At 55.1% G+C, this 20,179-nt stretch overlaps 7 protein-coding genes across 7 annotated transcripts; 3 read left to right on the forward strand and 4 right to left on the reverse strand.

The window, feature by feature from the left end:
* Positions 1-165: 165 nt before the first annotated feature.
* BAUCODRAFT_27333 (uncharacterized protein) lies at positions 166-896 on the reverse strand (the record flags this gene model as incomplete). Its single annotated transcript, XM_007681570.1, has 4 exons — positions 166-294; positions 342-487; positions 539-636; positions 820-896. 4 exons carry the CDS (start codon positions 894-896, stop codon positions 166-168), a joined length of 450 nt encoding a protein of 149 aa, XP_007679760.1.
* A 754-nt stretch (positions 897-1,650) lies between these two features.
* BAUCODRAFT_151416 (uncharacterized protein) lies at positions 1,651-4,832 on the forward strand (the record flags this gene model as incomplete). The annotated part of the gene is made up of 4 exons (XM_007682070.1): positions 1,651-1,935; positions 1,985-3,762; positions 4,365-4,599; positions 4,698-4,832. 4 exons carry the CDS (start codon positions 1,651-1,653, stop codon positions 4,830-4,832), a joined length of 2,433 nt encoding a protein of 810 aa, XP_007680260.1.
* A 993-nt stretch (positions 4,833-5,825) lies between these two features.
* Positions 5,826-6,056, reverse strand: BAUCODRAFT_41459 (uncharacterized protein; the record flags this gene model as incomplete). Its single annotated transcript, XM_007681693.1, has 1 exon — positions 5,826-6,056. A coding segment is annotated over one exon (231 nt), but the record flags the coding sequence as incomplete, so codon positions are not given.
* Positions 6,057-6,698: 642 nt separating this feature from the next.
* BAUCODRAFT_76812 (uncharacterized protein) lies at positions 6,699-7,883 on the forward strand (the record flags this gene model as incomplete). The annotated part of the gene is made up of 2 exons (XM_007681733.1): positions 6,699-6,767; positions 6,825-7,883. The coding sequence occupies 2 exons, from the start codon at positions 6,699-6,701 to the stop codon at positions 7,881-7,883; spliced, it is 1,128 nt and encodes a 375-aa protein (XP_007679923.1).
* Positions 7,884-7,894: 11 nt separating this feature from the next.
* BAUCODRAFT_125979 (uncharacterized protein) lies at positions 7,895-8,827 on the reverse strand (the record flags this gene model as incomplete). Its single annotated transcript, XM_007682071.1, has 2 exons — positions 7,895-8,542; positions 8,600-8,827. 2 exons carry the CDS (start codon positions 8,825-8,827, stop codon positions 7,895-7,897), a joined length of 876 nt encoding a protein of 291 aa, XP_007680261.1.
* A 427-nt stretch (positions 8,828-9,254) lies between these two features.
* On the forward strand, positions 9,255-12,191 carry BAUCODRAFT_52749 (uncharacterized protein; the record flags this gene model as incomplete). The annotated part of the gene is made up of 2 exons (XM_007681713.1): positions 9,255-9,958; positions 10,001-12,191. Coding segments are annotated over 2 exons (2,895 nt in total), but the record flags the coding sequence as incomplete, so codon positions are not given.
* Positions 12,192-13,097: 906 nt separating this feature from the next.
* On the reverse strand, positions 13,098-19,569 carry BAUCODRAFT_151421 (uncharacterized protein; the record flags this gene model as incomplete). Its single annotated transcript, XM_007682072.1, has 3 exons — positions 13,098-14,194; positions 14,245-19,369; positions 19,447-19,569. 3 exons carry the CDS (start codon positions 19,567-19,569, stop codon positions 13,098-13,100), a joined length of 6,345 nt encoding a protein of 2,114 aa, XP_007680262.1.
* Between the last annotated feature and the right edge of the window lie 610 nt (positions 19,570-20,179).

Below are 20,179 nucleotides of genomic sequence, written 5' to 3' on the forward strand. Positions count from 1 at the left end.
GCTCTATTCCTTCTCAACCACATTCGAGAGAAAGCACCAATATGAGGGTGGACTGCGTTGCCGCAGATGAAAACATTCTTTTTAGCGATACCAATACCGAATCTAGTACACGCCGTTGATGGCACAAGAGACGAATGACCTAATGCACGCAAGCAAGCCGGTGTGCTAGTCCTCTTCGTCATCATCCTCAACCTCTGCCAAGTCTGCCTCTTTCGGCACCTGACCGCCCTTCCTCGCCTTTGCACTGGCCGTTGGTCCACTCTTCTTTGCAGTCGTCTCGACTTCCTCATCGTCCTGCAATAGGTTAGGCGGTGTGATAACGTAACTTGGTCGAGAATTACCTCATCGTCCTCATCTTCTGGCACGGCTTCCTCATCGTCATCCTCAAGGTCAGCACCTTCGACTTCATCATCGTCGGCACCCTCAACGTCGTCCTCGTCATCTACTTCCTCAGGCTGCTGCGTCTTTCGCTTTTTGGCAGCCGGCTCTATGCGCCATGCGTCAGACAGTGCTGGCACAAGGAATGTGTGACACTTACGAGGAGCGCTCTTTGGTGCGGGCGCAGGAGCTTCGTCAACTTCATCATCTTCTTCATCTTCTACGTCATCATCGTCTTCGTACTCCTCTTCTTCCTCTCTGTTGCGTCACCGTCAGCTCGACGCACGTGGACATTCATCGTCACGCTGACCAATTGATGGAAAGATCATTGACGTTCAACAGTTCGCGCTCCGGCGACGGTGACTGCGTGCACGCGGCTACTGTGCGATCATTGCGTGCGGCTGGCGACAGCATTGTATCAGCGCGAGTGGTCAGACTTACTCGTCATCATCCTCCGGTAGCTCCTGAAGTTCCTCTTCCTCCTCGGGTTCAGCCTTGCGCTTGCCCCGGGTTGCCATTGCTTATGAGGATTGTATTGGTACACAATGGACTGTGAAGAGACGGATTGAGTTGCAGTGGGCGGTCAGCGTAGTCGAGGGAATCGCCAGGAACGTGGAAGCTTGGGGCCGGCAGTAGATTCGCGAGGGCTGGGAGCTTGGGCCGCGACGTCGTCATTGGCCCTTTGCTTGACCCCCTTACGCCGGCATTAGTAGACGCACGTGAGCGTGCCTCTTTCGACTTCGCCTCGACTTCGACTTCGGGCTCGTTTAGAACATCTCGAATGACCGAACAAATTGTCGACGCTTTCGTCCTCGAGCTTCTGCCGGATTGCTCTTTCGCAGACATCCGCACATAGAGGCGAGACGCTTGAATATTGGACATGGAGGAAGGTAAAGGGTTGGGCTCCTCAAGCTCAATCGATGTTACTACCCGAAGGCGCAATAACCTTGCAGTGGGCTCAGGGTTTCGTATACCACCTCATGTAAACCGTACTGGATCCCATAAGATTTGAAGCCTCTCCTGTCCGTAAACAGCGTACTCAGCCACATCAGTTGATGCCTTCTCCGATTCGCAGTAGACAGAAGCTTTCCGCTTCCCGCCTAGCGTGTGATCTGCGCGATGACGCAAATCTAGCGTTTGACCGGCAGCGTGCCTTGCTGGTAACAGAACTCAATCTACCACACCAATCAATCTCCGACACTCCACTGATCACCGCTGGGACTGGGCCTCGACATCCTACAGAATTGGGGTGCGCTGTGAAGTGTCATCAACATGGCGTCGGCGGCCAACCCTGGGACGAGCATTAAGGACATTTTGCCTCTGCCTGAGATTACAGATCCCAACAAACATGAAATCGCGGATACACTCCACGATGAACCCAGCGCAAGTCATGCCTTGGCGGTAGCGGATCACGATGAGAAGGGTGCCGCCCAGCAAGACCACAATGCGGAAGTCGTGGACTTGGGCTGGAATGAACCCGACGACAAGATCGAGAATCCGCTCATTGGCGGAATGTCAAATGCGGATCTATGGATTCTAATTAGAAGATTCAACAAGGTGTGTTACGCACAATGAAAGCGCCAAAAGATGCGCTGACCGCCCGAAGCAAATTTATCATGTGACGGAGTACCCATATCCAGTTCCGGGCGGGCTGGACCTCAATTATGCGGAGCAGGAAGAGTTCTCGCCTGACAAACTCCGTGCGAACGTTGAGCGCCTGTATATGACTGTCGGCGTCGGCATGATGGGCTTCGGCAAGCACATTGCCCGATTGCGGTCTTGGCGGGAGTGGGAACGAACGGCAGCCTTTTGCGCCGCCTACACCGTCGCCTGGCTTCTCGACATGCTAACTCCCCTCTTCGTAAGCACACTAATCGTGCTAATCATGTATCCGCCATCTCGCGATATCCTATTTCCCCCAGCCCCACTTGCCCTCGTTAGCGGGAAGACTGGTGGCGTGCAGAAACCGAAAGCCGGTGTACTGGGCTCAGCAGACTCCATAACCGGTGCTCCTGAGAAACACAAGGGTGAGGCTGTCGAATCTGAGGCAAGCAACTTCGTCAACAGTCTCGCAACCATTAGCATTGCGGGCGCTAGCGGGAAGCATCCTGAGCATGATGCGTCGACAATCGAAGGTATGAAGGACAGCGATACTCCTAATGATCGCGTTCCTGACCCTACCGCTATGGCGTTCTCAGCAAGCGAAGCCCGTGTACGTGCCTCCGGCGGCAAAGTCGCCCCGCATCATGACAAGACGAAAGTACCGATGGAGACCACTATGTGGAACAAGATGAGACCGATCATGCATGGGTTAGCCGCCACCGCTGACGTGTGGGAGCGGTTTGGGAACGCGCTATCACCGACGCCACCATTCCCGCAAGATGTTTACCGTCTTCGCCTGACGGCCCTGCTTGTGCCTGTTCTAGCAGGGTCTCTGTTCACCACAAATTACATGGTCATGAAAGGTATATCGTTTGGCGTTGGTTTTGGCTTCTTTGGCGATCCAGTTATACAACCTGCTGCATCATGGCTAAATCGTACCTTTCCTGACTGGCAGAAATTGCTCGAACTGCGGAACACTATCCTTAAGGGGGTGCCGACCAACGCGCAGCTCACACTCACCCTCCTCCGCATCGGAGAGGCCAACAAAGCGCCACTACCACCACCACCACACTCGCACGAGCCGCCGGCGGAGCAGCCAATGCACGTCACGGATGAGCATTTGCGCGCCGCTGGGTCCGATTACCCAATGAACGCCACACGCGAAGAGCTCAACGAAGCCATCAAGCACGACCCAAGCGTTCCAGGCAAGACAAATACCGGCGAAGTGGACATCAACAAAGACAAGACTCATGGCAAGAAGGGCGCTAAGCTCATGGCCTTATTCAAGAGTGCTGCCAAGGGCACCATCACCACCGCACTCGGCGCCGATCACCTTAAGGCTAAAATAGGCGATGAGGGTGCGAAGCAACGACTCGGCGTCATCCCCGACCAGCGCGAGAATCATCTGACTGGACCGATCGACTTCAAGGGTCGCTTCCACGGTAAGAGGGGTCATGTGTACATCAGCACCAAAGCCACTATCCCGTGCGTGTCATTTTCGCTTGACAAGACGATCGGGCCGCAGGGTTCGAATGAGCGGACGGCAGAGGAGTTGCATCCCGTCTGGTCTATTCCGGTGGCGGATATTAAGGAGCTGAAGAAGGTCGGCGGGCTGGGATGGAAGGCGAAGTTGGTGGTGGGTTGGGCGCTTGATCGCGAGGTGGCGGATGGCTTGCAGATTACTGATCGGCAGGGCAATTCGTGGGTGATTACCGCGATGGTGCTGAGGGATGAGCTGTTCAATCGGCTGATTGCTATGGGTGGGCAGAAGTGGGAGGCGTGGTAGGAATGTTGTTATGATCGAATATGTGATATGAGGCATGAGCGGGTCCATCAGCGGTTTGTTGGCAGAAACACAGATATCCAGTGCTTTTTGGCAATTTGTCAGGGCGTGATACCGAGCTAAATACCCTTGAATGTCATGTCAACTCCTTCTGCTCCATACTTGCGCTCCATTTACCCAAGCTCAACCACCTGAACTGGAACATAAACTGTGGTCGTCCGCATGTCGGGTTGTCTTACACGAGGTGACCATGCAATTGCGTGTGGGAATTGTAAATGACAAGTGAATTATTTTGGTGTTGATGGCGGGGTGTAAATGGTGGCCCCGCAGCTTTGCATGTGCATTAAGTTGCTTGCAGCCTTCAACAATCCAACGTCGGCCTTTGAGCCTCATACAACCTACCACCTCCACGACATCCTTCAGCTCGACCCTCTGACTGCGACCCAGGAACACTCTTTTCAGACCGTTCCATAACCGCCGTAACAATGTCCTGGCAAGCCTACATCGACACCAGGTAACCTATCCCATTCCCACCATCCTCCTCCGCTCGCCCATCAGGCCTGCCCCTTCCTTCTTTGCTCGGCACTGACAGTGTGGACAGCCTAGTAGGCACCGGCTCCGTCGACCGCGCCGCCATCTTCTCCGCCGACGGGACCTCCGCATGGGCAACGAGCCCCAAATTCAACATCCAGCCGAAAGAGATGCAAGAGATCGTCGCAGCTTACCGAGACCCGGGGAAGGACGGCGTTAAGCAAGTGCAGAGTACCGGGTTGCATGTGGCGGGAGAGCGGTTTGTGGTGTTGAAGGCGGATGAGAGGAGTATTTATGGGAAGAAGGTACGTTAAGTCGCAGTCACTTCTGGGGTTGGATAGGGACCGTGGTAGTGATTTCTGAGAATTGGTGGGTGAGGACTCACTGACGGTGTGAGGCTTAGGGACGAGAAGGCATTGTGATTGTCAAGACGAAGCAGGCATTACTCGTTGCGCATTATCCGGAGAGTGTGCAGCCCGGGACGGCAGCAAATACGGTGGAAACACTGGGTGACTATCTGATCAAGGTGGGCTACTGAGGAAGCCTACATCAACGAGCATGACGTCGGCGCAATTGCCGAGTGGCGCAGACCGTGCAGAAATGCAAGTGGAGGACTTGCATGATAAGATGCGTATCTAGGTGGGTGACTGATCAATGTGTATATGTGAACACGAAACACGCTAGAAGGGCGGCGGCGTTCGCAGCCGACTAGCGAAGAACTTGCAAAGTGCTTCTCAGCAGGTGGAAGCTCAACCTACATAGCACAGCCGCTGCCACTGCTAGCTGCAAGTCAGCATGCGGCTGTGGTCCGCCTGAATCTCATGTTCGAGCTTTCTCTCTTTGTAAGTCGGTTCATTGTGCGTCATTGGTCTCAGGAGGTCTGAGAACGCTGAAGGCGGGCCCCACTAGCTGCTTGAGCTTGCAGTTCTCCATCCAATACCAATGCCATTTGATCACAAAGCTGCCCACGCTGGCGTGGGCCGCTGATTTCCACTCTTCGGCGCTGGCAGCTTCGCGCGGTGAGTCGGCATCCGCTTCTTATGTGACCAGTGGGGTGTCTCGTCGCGCTTGCGTCCGCTGCTTCACCTCACCGCCTCCTCCCACCACGATCTCTGCTCCGACTCCTGCTCCCGTAGCTATCATAGCTCGGGCTCCGCCTCCTCGTCGGCGCATCATACTCTCCTCTCCGTCTCGGCGGCGACCGACTAGCACGAGTTGGACTCCTACTCCTCCCGGCATAGCTCGGACTGCGCCTCCTCCGCGGCGGCGGACTCCGACTCGTCGAATAACTCCTCGCTCTATACCGCTCCCTATCATCATACCGATCCCGATACCCACCACCACCTCCTTGTCCACCGTACCCTCTCGACAATGGCGGCGGTGGACTCCTTCCTCCCCTGTAACTCCCACCACCTCTATAGCCTCCTCTCGGCGGCGCCGCACCATCTCTTAACCGGTGCGGCTCCCCAAACCGATTCGGCGGCGGCCTCTTCATCGGCGGACTGCGACTGAACCTCCGTCTCGGCAACACCACGCTCACATTGATCAACGCCCCATCCAGCTGCGCCTCGTGCATATGCGCGATCGCCGCTTCCGCGTACGCAGGCTGGGTGTACATGATGTAGGCTATGCCTTTGTTCATCATGAATTGCGGGTTTAGTGGCATTTCAAGCTCGGAGATGGTGCCGTAGGTGCTGAAGATTTCCCGAAGGTGAGCGGAGTTGATGTTTTTGGTGAGTTTCTCTATTACGATTTTGGAGGAGAGGGGGCGCGGTGGAGGGGAGGTTGTGCGGGTGCGAGATCGTGAGCGGGTATAGCTGCGTGTTCGCGAGCGGTACGAGCGTGATCGTGAGCGGGTACGGGAGCGACGGTCGGCCATATCATCATCGTCGTTGGTATCGCGGTCGCGGGTGCCGTTGGCGCGACGGTCACGGTCTTCTGAGGCGGCGGTCGCGGGTCGAGCTGGTGTGCGTGAGCGGCCGCGCGAAACGCTGCGGGCGGGTAGTGGTGATGACATGGCGGTGCTGGAACTTTTAGTAATGTCTGTCGTGCTGTGGCATGTCGTATCGGCTGAATGTGGGCGTGGAAGTGGTGTACGGGTTATAGCAGTGTGGTGTGATGTGATGCGATGCGATGTTCAAGCACGCGACTGAAGCGTTTCACTTCTGCGTGGTCAAAGCTCTCTTGGCGGGGCTAGTGCCGATGTCCGAGGACAAGGGGAAGGCACGTAGCTAGGTAGTTGGCAGCCGAACAAGCAGCATCAGAAAGTAGTGTGACATCTTACTCTACGCTAGCTCTTGAAGACCTCTGCGTGCTCTCACAGGACAGGGACATAGTGTAACAGAAGACGTTGGTTCGATGCTTTGATTCCTGGGCATGCCGGAATCGCCAGTACCAACGTGAGATGAGTGCGGGCGAGCTACAAGCGCTTCTGCGCTTCCTATCGCAAGACGCCAAGGTGCCTTTAGCAACTGTAGGCTTTCCTCAGCAGCATCCAAGACGCGGTGTCACCATGCTGATGGGCAGGTAGGCGATGAGCAAGGTTAAAGACTTACAGAAAGCGAGCCTAGACTCACCTGAAAAGCTTGCGAAAGTGAAGCATACTGATATCGCAGTACTATTCACGGACGAAAAGGTAGCCAAGCAAATCATAAGTGCCGCGAAGCGTGTCTCGAAGAAACGGGCAGCTGGCGACGATGCAGCATTATCTCCGGCGAAGAAGAAGCGACATGACTTCTCTGCGGGTCCACCATCAGGACCACTGGATCTCGAAGCGTCCATAGCCCTCCCTGTCAGCACTGCTAGTGAAGAGGAGCTGTCTAATGCTGTGGTTCATAGTAATCGAGCACCGCTTGTGTTAGCATTTACGGTGACACTGCTGAAGCATACCATGCCTGAGCAGCCTCTGTCGAGTAGGTTGAGCCTCGCGCAAGCCTACGTAAGTACTACTAGCCGATCTCGGGCTGTCAGTCTTGGTATACAAACTCTTGACAAGGCAGAGATTGAGGCTGAAGAGCGACTGGCGGAAGGTCAACCGTCAGTCAGTATCATGGGCAAGGGGTTGCGCGTGCTCCGACGATGGGGCTATGAGTGGAACCAGCCAGCAGAGGGCGAACCGAAGTCAAAGTCTCAGACGGACGAGACGGACGATGAGCCTGATACTCAAGACCAGAGTAACCGGCCGCCCGCTCTCTGGGCTCTGGACTTGGAAGCGCTTCGAAAATCAAACCGATCAGACATCGCGTCTGCTAATATCGCAGCTGGGAACCATAGCAAACTTCCCATATATACTCCGCAATCTGCCCGTGCATACCTCCTGAAGTCATTCGACTCTGTCGACCCAAGTGGAAAGAAGCCGTCTGCAGCTGCTCGTGTGGAGCGGAAAGCCAGCAATCTTGGTCACTTACTTCGAACGATAGAATTGCTGTACGATTCTTGGGCGAAAGTGCTCGAGCCAGAGGAACTCGAGAAGCGTACGTGGGGCTGGTACGTTAAGGTTCGACCAGCAGTCGAAGACGGTGTGGCTGGCTGGGGTGGCAAGAACGAGATCAAGCTCTCCGATATCCTGGCACTTAGAAAGCAGCAATAGTGCAAAAAGCATCAGCCCATTGAGGCTTTTACATCAACACCAAGCCACCGTGCAAGCTCTGCTAGGTCTCTGACGGCGAAGGCATGACCGCTCAACTCAGATGCATCTTGCGGCTTTTCAGCTAGCTCAGCCTTCTCTGGAGGTGTGTCCGCAACCAACACGGCTGACCATCCTGCATCACGCGCGCCAACAATGTCTTTCTCGTAATCGTCGCCAACGTACAGCTTACTCCAGGAATTGGGCTCGATGGCCCCCGGCACCGGTATTGATCTCAGCATCTCCTCGCTAGCGTCGAAGATACGCTTGTCCGGCTTTTCGTACCCGACATCATATGACATTACGGTGAAGTCAATATCACACTGCTCGTTAGTCGGTAGCTTTGTAACCAAGCTGTCGCTCCCAAACCTGAGCGAACTAACTCGCAGACCTAGAGAAGTAAGAATGCTCGGGATTCGATCGTCGGAATTGGTTATTACGCCGACGACGACCCGGTCGAAAGAAGGCAAAGGCCTTGCCCGTAGGCCTGACAGCAACATCATCGCTCCGGGCGTCAAAGCGTAACCTTCTTCGGAGGAAAAGCGGTAAAGCAGTCGGGGGGCGAGCTCAGTGTTGAGCTTCTCATTCGGGCCAACGAGCGGCTCGAAGGTGTTGTAGATAATCTATCGATGTGTTAGCGAATATTCAACATCGTCTGTTGAAACGATCAAACTTGGTACATTCGTCCACCATTTTTCCGCGTTCATGCCATTCGATTTGCCGAAGTTTGGGTTCAGCTTCGATTGTTGCTTGAACGCCGTCCGAAACGATGAGTTGACTTGCTCGTCGGTGAAACCGTTCAGACCCAGTGATCGTGCTACTTCGCCATATTGTGTCGCGATGGGGCGTTTAGGCGTGAAGATGGTACCGAAAGCATCGATGCCGAGTAGAAGGTTTCGCTTCGCCATTGGACTATCTTGTATTGTGAGCATCGACCTTGCTGTGTTCGGGTCTTATGTCGATGAGTCGTTTGCAGCATCGTGACTGATACGGTGCCTAAGACTCGCAAACCGCCATGGTTAATGGGATTCCGGATCAGGAAGTTACGGAGACCTCGGCAGTGAATTCTTACCTCATCGTGCATCGAAACGGACGCTCATGCGCGCTCATGCACGACTCCTTCTAAGCGCAAGCCGCGAGCTCTTCTTTTGGTTTGTCCGGGGTCCCAATGAGCACGGGAAGACTAACTACGGCTGAATACATGGGTTCGTCTCTGAATCCGACTGACATCCTCAATTCCGTCATCCGGACCACTGCGGCAGGGACCATTTCATGTCTCGTCTCGTAAACATCTGCAATTAGAATTTGAGAGCCGTGCTTCCAAGAACAGAGAGGATGCTTCTAGTCCACCAAGCCGGCAGCGTGAAGGTCGGCGAGATCGTCCGCTATACTCTCACCTACACCCCGAGCAACGACCGCATCCTACCAACTCCGTCGCATCTGCATGTAAAGATCAAGAACACATGCGCTGTGCCATTACGTGCGGCCTGGCTTCACGGCCCATACGTGCTGCATGTCGCGACATACCCGGCAACATTCAACCCGCATAAGAAGGTCGAAGAACCGAAGAAGTATGGCGTGCCGGACTATGAGCCGATGCTCAAGGCCGGCGGCAGCTGGCAAACGAAGCTGACAATCCCGGAGGAGATACGTCAGACGGGTGCGGATGCTGGTAGAGGACGGTGGAGCTTTGAACAAGGTGACGACGGGCAAAAGCGCGAAAGAAAGAGCGTAACGTGGATTATTGAGGTTACTTCGCAAATCTTGTTCAGTACTTCAGCGTCGGTGAACTTCGAAGTGCTTGTCGGAAGAGATGAACGAAGCCTCGAGCTTGGCTTTGCCGCAGTAGCGGGTCACGGACACGGCTCGCCAGGTCAGATCAAGGAGCAACAGACTTCGGAGAAGGAGCGAAGAAGGGCGAGACGGCACGGCAACGTACAGACTGCTGGGGTCTATTCAAAAGCTGTGAGACTCGTGGCAGAGGATACCGAGACGCTGTGGGATAAGCCTGCGCTACCATCATCAGAGCACGAGCTGCAGTCTGCGCGAACGTCAATAGACAAGGGCCGAACGAGCACGAGCGAGAATGCACCAGAAACCCACTCAGAGTCTAAGCAGAAGAAGAAAAGGACGATTCATCTCGTCGTGGTGACGCACGGCCTGCATAGCAATGTAGGTGCTGACATGCTTTTCCTGAAGGAGTCCATCGACGCCACCGTAAAGCAAGCACGAGTGGAGGCTAAGCAGCGCAGGAAGCGCTATCGTGAGGAGGAGCACAAAGCCAAAGATGCAGATGGCTCGAAGACTGGCGAAACTCGGACAGAGCGCGAGGGTCAGAAGCCGCAAGACACTTCGACAGCCCCTCTTTCGGGCGGCCAAGAAGACATCGAGGGCGCCGACGAGGATGATGACGAAGAACAGACGATTGTTCGTGGCTTTATGGGCAATACAGTACGCACTGAGAATGGGATCCAGTATCTGGGAAAGCGGCTTGCTAAGTACATTCTACGTTTCACCTATCCGGATCAACCGTTCTTACCGGTCAAAAAGCCATTGTCGCGCACCTTAACCGATCCGTTCAAAAGCGAAGCGAACAAGAATCAGCGCGATGGCCTGCCTTCGCACTCACACAGCAGCATACATCATCCCTCTAGAGCACCACCAACGGCAGACGATCTACCCTACACCTTCACGAGCATATCTTTCATCGGACACAGCTTGGGCGGGCTCATTCAGACTTACGCAATTGCCTACATTCAGAAGCACAGTCCAACGTTCTTCGAGCAAATCAAGCCTGTCAACTTCATCTGCATGGCTGCGCCCATGCTTGGTCTGAGTAACGAGAACCCACTTTATGTCAAATTCGCACTCGACTTTGGTCTAGTAGGACGCACCGGTCAGGATCTTGGTCTGTCATGGCGACCGAACTCGGTCGCCAAGAATGGCTGGAACGCAATGATCGGTGGGCTGGGCGCTGGTTCGAAAGAAGAGAAGAAGTCTAAGGAAGACGCAAGCGCGAAACCTCTGCTGCGAATCCTACCTACCGGACCGGCGCATCAGGTGTTGAGGATGTTCAGGAATCGGACGGTATATTCCAACGTGGTCAATGACGGCATCGTCCCGCTGCGTACGAGCTGTCTGCTGTTCTTGGACTGGAGAGGACTGGGTAAGGTGGAAAAGGCACGCCGCGAAAACGGTCTTATTGGCACCGTGGCTGAGTGGGGGTGGCATGAGCTTACGGGCACCAATGCAAGCACGATCACGCCGAATGTACTCGTGGAACGCTATGGTGGCGATGATGATGACGATGACGAGCATGCGGGTGAAGGCGATACCGTACCACAACCATCGGAGAACGAGACTGCCGAGGACAACCAGCGCTTGACTAATAGAGTCAGTCACGAAGAGAACGAACAGGAAGTGCAGACCAGTAATGGGACGAACGACACGACTAATGGCAAGTCCTCGCAACAGGACAAGGGCGTGCTTGATAGCTTTATGGACCTTTTCCGGCCAAGCATGCCCGAGCGTACAAAAACACCGTCGAAAGTACCTAAGAGGACAAGGACAACCAAAGCTCTCCACCGAGGTCAAACGATCCACCACGGCGACGACGAGCTCCCAGAGGAGATTGCAGAAGGCCAAGAGGGCACGACTAGTAACCCTACCATGCGACCTCACCTTCATCAGCACCACACGGGTCAGGTAGTAACGCAGCCTAAGCGGCCGATGGCCTCCCGCGGCGACAGCATAACTGGTAACGAGAATGGCGAGCTGCAAGCGCCACCCAAGACGTCGATCTTTGAGTCCGCAGGCGATATTTTACACCCACCGCTGCCGAGCAGGCAATGGATCACAGATCCTAGCAGTCGCGCGCGGACAATCTTTCACGATCGTGTCTATCATCCCGAGGACATCCCTCCGCCTCCCATGAAGAGACCAGCCTCAAACCTTCTGCGACGCTTCTCAAGCGATAGCAGCGTGAAGAAGCTGGACACAGCATCGACGACCTCTGACGTCACAAGCGACTCCGTTGACGCCGGAGGTATGAAGGTCGAAGAGAAGATTGCGCGCGCGTACCACAAGGACCTCAGCTGGCGCAAAGTGCTCGTCCGCCTCGAGCCCGACGCCCACAACAATATGATCGTGCGGCGCATGTTTGCCAACGCCTACGGCTGGCCTGTCATCAAACATCTCTGCGACACTCACTTTGCGGACACATGGACAGCCAGAACCCGCGACGAGGAGGAGCCGGCGCAGGAGCGTGCTCAGCCGGTTGATGCGCCATTGCCTGAGACAGGCGAGCAGGTCATTAACCAAACGAGCAAGGAGCCGCCGGAGCGAAGCATGAGCGAGATGCGCGAAGAGCGCGACGAACTCCAAGACCTAGACGTGGGTCGGATGCGAATGGATCGGAGCTATAGTTCAGTCGGGATGGCAGGCAGTCAAAGTAGCCAAGGCAGGCAGCACAGCCAAGATAGTGAGGGAAGTGTGGTGTGGGATGACTCTCTCTTCGAAGACCATGAAGGCGATGACGATGACGATATCAATGAACACGACGATCGGAATCTGGTACAGAAGCTGCTGAGCCCGCAGCTGAAGCACAATCTACCGAAGCAGCCGGAAGCCGCGCATCACAGAGCTGAATCAAGCCATACCGGCAGCAGCGCTACGCCGGCGATGGACGGACATCGAGGGCTCGCGCCTCGTTCGCCAAGGACACCGTCTTCGGTGAAGTCAAATCCTGACGCTGGAAGCTCAGGTTCGCCTATCTCGCCGGTCGTGACTTCGAGCTTTGTGGACGAGCCGCAGCCACTTGAGAGCAGTCCTGGCGGTACGGCGGGCTTGGGTTTGAGGAAGAGTGTTGAGGAGCAAGTGCAAGGGAGTCCAACTTCGCCCGAGAGACGCAATGCGAATCGCAAGACTTGAGACACTTCTTGTGCCCGGTTCGCCAAGGGTAGTGGATGAGAGAGAAGAGATGTCGAGTTGGTACAACGGAAAGTGTGGACATCGCCAATAACATCAACGTAATATGTAAGATAGCTTGTATGGTCTACAATTGCTACAAGAGCCCCTACACGGGCGTACAGTCTAACTTCACTTCCAATACAAGGCCTCAAATGCTCTGATCAGAACGCCATGCTCCAAACCACCAGTTTCAATATGTACACGCTTTTCTCACGAAGTCGGCACCGCCACACTCCCGATCCTCGGCCGCGGCTCCTCTTCATTCTCATACTTCTCCCAATTCGCCAAGATATTACCAATCCGCGGCGAATTCGTCAGGCGATACACATCCTCGAAATACTCCTTCGTAATCTCAAACGGTCGCGCAGTGACGTTCGGGATGTACTTGCCCACCAGTTTACCCGGGTCAATGCTCGTCTTGTTGATCTTCTTGAGCAAGAAAGACCGGAAGGGTTTGACGCCGGACCGTAGGAAGGTGCTGTGGAAGGGCACATCGATGCCCTTGAGTGGGATGGTGGCGAAGCCGCGCTGAAGCTCGATGGGCTTCGGCTTGGCCTCGGTCTGCTTGGCGCACTCTTTGATGATGTCCACCAGATGGCTTTTGACATCCTCAAGACTCATGGTGTGCATGAGCTGTTGGATATCAATCTTCTGCGCCTTGAGGTAGTTCAGGACGTTCGTCAGGGTGTCTAGAGCCCTGAGGTCGCCAGCGCAGACATACTGCATATTTGCCACGTTCAAGTTGACAATCTCCAACAGCCAGCCAGTCGTTTCGGAGATGTTCTCTACGACATACTGCAGAGCTTGCTCATTGAAGGTCTTGCTGATACGGGACGGGTTGACAGCGGCCATGGAGTAATTAGACCGGCCCTGCTCGTCACGCTCGACAGCGACCTGCATCGTCAGACCCCGATAGAACACGACGGAGACCAAGCTCTCGATGGGCATGACCTCAGCGAGGGCGGCGAGGGCACTGTATTCGCCAAGCGAGTGGCCAGCAAAGCTGCTGTCGCTCTGTACAAGGCCTCTGGCGCGCATGTCTTCGAAAGAAGCCTTCTCCATGAGCGTCAAGGCGGGTTGGGTGAATTGCGTCGCTGAGAGCAGTCCTGTCGGTGACCGGTAGGTGTAGGAGCTTGTGGTGTCGTCGATCTCCTTGAAAATCTTCTCCGACTTGACAGTGCCATCTGTAGCAACAGTCTCGAAGGTCATGGACATGTAGTTCTGACGGATAGCCTTGCCGCGAGCGCCACCGAAGTGTATTGTAAGTTCCTTAGGGTTGTTCTTGACGATGTTGGTGATGGCGAAGCCTTCCGAAAGTTAGCACCAGAGCATTTACTGTAGGACGCGGAAAGCTTACCATAATTGTCAAGGAAGTGCTTGTCAGCGCGATCCCAAACCTCCTTCGCCACCGCGCTGCTGTTGTAAAGATCCATACCCATACCTTGCTCTTGCGAGCCTTGACCGGTGAAGACATACGACGAGACCGGCTGCTCAACCTCAGCCTCCCCAAGCAGCACCTTCTCTTCAGTCTCCGCTTTGCTGGCTTCGACCTTGACAATCTTGCGGCCTGCAACCATACCGACGTGCTGCAACCTGACCTCGATCGTGTCATCGGGCAGTACCATACCTACGAGCGAAGCGTGGAAGCTGCGTACACGGCCAACATTGTTCTCGGCTGCCCAGGTCTCGACGAGGCTGCGCACGGCAGCGCTGGAGTACATGCCGTGCGTAATGGTGCCAGGCAAGTTGGCGTACTTGGAGAAAACACGAGACACGTGGATGGGGTTGTAGTCGCCAGAAACGCGGGCGTACGTCTCGTTCGTAGATGGCGCTTTTAGGATGAGCGGGGTCTTGCCGTTGAGAGGAATCGGGTTCTCGAAGTTGACTGGCTGGTCCAGGGCTTGACCGTTGCGTTGCAGGTAATCTAGGACTGGGTTACCGTATGACGTTCCGGCCTCGTACTCGACGGAGGCGACCTGGATGATCTCCTTTGAGGGCAACTCCAGCTCGACCTTACCGAGTGTCTGCACGGAAGAGAACACGGTCTTGTTCTTGAAGCGCGTCAAAGTCTGCAGCTTGAAGACTAGCGTTTGGCCAAGCAGGTCATATTCAGAGTCCATCTGGAACCACTCCTTGGATTGCAGCACTGCGACATCCTTCGTGCTGGAGAGATGTACCTGGATTGGGGTCTCGACCTTGCGTTGGAAGGTGTTCTCGAAGTCGGTGTAGGCGCCACGATAAAGGAATTGGCTGGTAACCTCCATGACTGGCTCGCCGTCACGAGTGATCGTACCGCAGACTTCCACCATCTTGCCAGAGTCCTGGTTGATCACGGCATTGACCTCGGCGGTAGTGTCAAGGACGTCCCCCTTTTTCAACGGAGAGGCACCCGGGATCATACGGAAGCCGTTGGACAAGTGAACGAGCTTCAGCAGATCACCATCAATCTTGCGTGGGAAGATGGGCTTCGTAATAGCCTTCCAGCCCACAACAATGGCGAAATCCATAGGCGCGAAGACCTCCTTGCCCGGTCGGTCGACGAATGCCTCGCCGGTGTTGCCGACCGCATGCACGAAATCGTTGATAGCTTCACTGGTAACAGTAGCCCTGCCACCGTCGAATCGGCTAGTAACCGGGGTGTCGAAGGGGACAGCTTCGTCGCCGAACCAAATTCGGTAGTAGAACTGCTTGATACGGTCGTTGCGGGCGTCCATAACCTCTCTGATCGGAGCATAGCCGGTCTCAGGGTGGTAAGTGAACTTCAGCGGAAGCGCAATAGGCTTGCCCGTGACAGTGCGGTGTTCAATCATCTTCAGCGGGATCTCATTGCCTGATATCGGGCCGATCTCGACAGTCTGCACATACTTGCCTTGTAGCGTTTCCTTGACAAGAACAACGGTGCGCTTAGGGTCATTCGGATAATGTATCTCCACCACCAGACCTGGCGACGGCGCGAAGATTCGTTGCATCGGGTTTGTGTCGTATCGCTGGCCTTGCACGAACACGTCCGCAGTGAAGAAAGCATGCCTCCACGTATGGCCTTTGCCGCCGAGCAGCTGCATCCAGTTGTCCAAGGCTGGCAGAGGAGTATTTGTCAAGCCTGCAATACGGTATAGTGTCTTAGTCTCCATCTCGGACGCAGTCACGCCATCCAGATTGACCTCGTCGCTGGCTTCGATGAGCTTGCCGCCGAAGTATTCGACAACTGGGATCTTGTTCTGCTGCCCGGCATACAAGTCCTTCGTCAAGAACTCAATATGACCATTGTGCACGCTGTCCAGAATCTCCTTGATCGGCTCGTCAACCTTGGTGGAGTATTTCGCAGCCATTGGCCCTTGCAAGATCGCCACACGGCCAACATCCTGATCCACTACGGCTTCCAGATCTTCAGACTGCCAGAGTGAATCCTTCTTGAAGAAGAACTCGAAGGTATCGTCCAAGCAGGGAACGAAAGGTGTGGGCTTCTGACCTCGGCGCTGGCACAGCATTAAGAAGTGCTGGCAATCCTGCGCGTTGATGAGCTGAACGTCAGCCTCTGGGTACGCCTTGAGAACCTTTTCAACGGTCTCGTACGGCTGGTCCAGCTCGCTATAATTCTGGATGATGGACCCTGTCCCGTCACTGCCCGTGAAGCGCTCTTCAACACGACGAATGAAGTCGCCAGTCAAACGTGCAAGACTCTTATCGATCCAACGCTTCTCGTGCTTGACATACATCAAGTCGACCATCCTCCGAACGACCTCGCCATAGGTCATATCCTCCAGATCAACGGATTCGCCAGCCTTGTTGCGACCAAACCACGGCTTCTGGAAGTCGTCATTGAGCTTCTGGATAATGTACTCGCGGTTCTTCTTCAGCTCCGGGACGCGCTTGGCTTTGTCCAAATTGAAGATCTTCTGGTCCATCTCCGCCCAAAATTTGATGCCGCGAGTGGCAAGCTTGTGAATAGGCTCACCCATCTCGGAGCGCACGGTGATAACGCCGCCAGCTGGACCCTTGTAGGTCTTCTCCCATTCATTATCCTCCAGACCCGGTGCGTCGACGATGGCCTGCTTGGCAGCGCGCGAAGTGTGTGCTTCTTTCGCGACCATGCAGCGACTACCAAAGAGCACACCATCGAACGGCATTGGTGGGTAACCGAATTTGCGTGCCCACTCACCGTTAAGGTACGGGTAAGTGTCTTCGGCGCCGCCAAAACCGGATCCTGCGAGGAGTACGATGTTTGGGCATCGGCGCAGACGGCTGTACATGGACAGCATTGGCTGATGGAAGTCTTCGAAAGAGTGATGGCCACCACCACGACCTCCGGTCCACTGAAGCATCACCGGGAAGTCAGGCTTAGCCTTGGCAATGTTGATGACAGCCTGGATGGCTTCGACTGAGCCTGGCTTGAAACCCATGTGCTTGATCCCAAGAGTCTCGATGTACTCAATCGCCACCTCAATCGATGGCACACCAGCACCAATGGTGAGGCCCTCAATGGGCACACCTTCGGCGCGTAGTCTGGCAATGAGCGGAATCTGCCATGCCATCGCTCTCGGATTGACGTAGATAAGGTTGATGGTGATGCCACGACCAGCAGGGATGACCTTCTCGATCTTGGAGATGGCCTCGGTCATGCTCTTGTCGTTGTAGTACCCGCCTCCTGCAAGTTCGATCTCATAGCCAGCGTTCATGGTAGCAGCCACAAAGTCCCAAGGTACGGTGCACGGCGTCATGCCAGCAACCATGACTGGAGGTAAGCCTAGTAGTCTGCTCATCTTGGTGTCCACATATGTCTGGCCAACCGAATCCTTGACGAGCTTTGGACCGTACTCTTTCACCCAATCCACCGCATATTGCACCGCATGCTCCGCATCACGGTCGAAGATCTCGGGCTTGTAGCCAACCTCGGTGTTCGTACCATCCATGGTACCCGCCAAGATCACCCGGACGCCGGTACCATCCTTGTTACGATTGGTGAGGACGCCGAGGCCAGAAATCCCGCCTGGTCCGAAGTCGAGGATGTGTGTAGCATTTGGCATGACGGTCGCCTTCTCCCAATTCACCGGCTCTTTGCAGATCATGCGGACGAGTGCCGGCACAACGTTATCAGACTTGTCCTGACGGATGTCATTGCCGGTATACGTGCAGTACACTGGGATGCCAAGCTCATGAGGCGTGATAACGACGTCTTTGAGGTCAGTCTCGAGGTGATGTATCGCATCGCCCAGATATGGGCTGTGGAAAGGCGCAGTGATGGGCAGGAAGCGGCTTACGAAACGCACTTTGCGGTCGGTATAGGGTATGCGGGTCTGGTCGAGTCCAGTTGGTGCTTTTACTTTTCGAAGCTGGAGGTTGAGACCGTACAGAGACATGGGCGGGCCGGTTACGACGAAGTTCCGAGCGCTGTTCACCAAAGAGATGCCAATGTGCCTTTCTTTGGGCAGGTGCTCATTGGTAGCGTCAATGTACTTCTGGAGTGTCTCTCTGGGCAGGTCGCGGACTGAAAGCATGGGAGTCGGAGTGCCTTCGCCGCTGTCGATGGAGTCTTGCAGAACGCTCGGCGCAAGCGAAGTGCGAGGGTACGCCTGTTGGCTGCGCGCACCAATCCAGAACAAAGTTGTGAGGGCACCTCTTGCGGCCTTGTCAAAGCTCTCCCAGCTGCTGGAAGCGGCAATTGCGGCAGCCGTGACCACGCCCTGAGAATGACCAGTTGTGCCAGCGAAGCGTTCACGAATGTGACCCGGATGGGTGCCCAGCACTCTGCACATCACAACGTAGTGCGCAAGCTGCGTAAGGCCAATCAAGGGAAAGCTCACGGGTGCGGATACGAGGTAGTCGATGTCAGGCTGGGAGTCAGGCTTGTGCAACCACCGCATGACGTCCAAACCTTTCGCATACATCTTCTCTGCCTGCGGATCCCGTGCAAGGTTCTGCAATAGCGCCGCGGCCGTCTGAACAAAGTCATCGACGAGGGATCGGTAGGTGTCGTGGATTTCGCGCAGCTCATCGAAGTACTCCTCGATGTTACCCTGTCCGCCGAACACGGAGTAGACGACAGCAGCATCGTCAGACACTTCTCGGAACAGCGCTGACTCGTGAGCTCTTATCGGCCGATTTGACGCTGAACGAGCTGCGTAGTAAGACTTGACGGTAATGAGCTTCTTCTCGGGAATGCCGGGCAAAGTGGCGGCGAGCGCATGAACCTCGTTGCCACGCAAGAAAGCTCTCTCGAACTCTTGGGTGACGAGCTTCAACACCTCATCGTACGTGCCCACATCTTCGCCTTCGTCTACCTCCTTGGCAATGAAGCCAAGATACCGAGCCACAAGCTCCGGGACCGAAGATGGCTCGTCATCCTGAGCAAGCTCGTCTGTAGGTTGCGGCAATGTTGCCAGAAATTGAGTCTTTAGCTGATTTGCATTGAAGTGCAGCGCTGTCGGAATAAGGAAGTTGTATTCTAGCGAGCCGTGAGTGAGGGTGAGTGGTCGTGAGACAGCCTGGGTGGAGGTGAAGTCAGCCATCGTCTTGTCCTCACTGAAAGCTTCCTCCTTCCGTCTCACTTCCTGATGCTTACCTGCGATCGGGGCGTGCTGACGCCTGTCTGGCTGCCATTGTTCTGGCCGTACATTGCTATGCTCTGGCTGCGACCGGGTGCAGGTCGCGCTGCCTGCTGGAAAGAAATACGGTTAGCCGCCATAGCTTCTCGATACCGGCAAGCTTCAAGCCGTTGATGTCGCGTGCTCTACCGTCTTGCAGTCTCGAGCCTTCACCGCCTCTACTGATTACTGAACAATATGGCAGCCTGAACAACGGCCGTAACGCAACGGGAGAGATGCACTCACTGGCTCTTGCGACTGCGATGCCTAGCGGCTTCCCATTCGACACTTGTTCTTGCGAATGTCCGTCCCCGTTTAGTTTCGGGATGAAGCTTGGGCCTTCCCACAAGTGCTTGGTCGTGCAGATAACAAAGTCGTCTATACAGTGAATGTATGAACACGGTGGAAACCAGACTGCTATGTGAAACCGAGGAAGAGCTGCAACTCTTCAAAGCGACGTAGCTTCGACGGAGGACTCAGGAAACTTTGCCGTACCTCGCCGCATTCGACAGCTGCAGGACGCGGGCTGTTGGGTCGACGAGCCAGCAGGGATCTTCAGCCACCGGCACTGGTGGGGTGCATTGCATATCAACGGCGAACGCACTGCATCGCGCACACTCAATGTTGAGGCGGTGATGTTGCCACCTCATCCAGTCCTGCCAAACCGTCTGCACACTTCCTCTCATTGAAGTCCTGTTCATATACTCATAC

Source organism: Baudoinia panamericana (genome assembly GCF_000338955.1).
Source record: "Baudoinia panamericana UAMH 10762 unplaced genomic scaffold BAUCOscaffold_12, whole genome shotgun sequence".
NCBI classification, from domain to species: domain Eukaryota; kingdom Fungi; phylum Ascomycota; class Dothideomycetes; order Mycosphaerellales; family Teratosphaeriaceae; genus Baudoinia; species Baudoinia panamericana.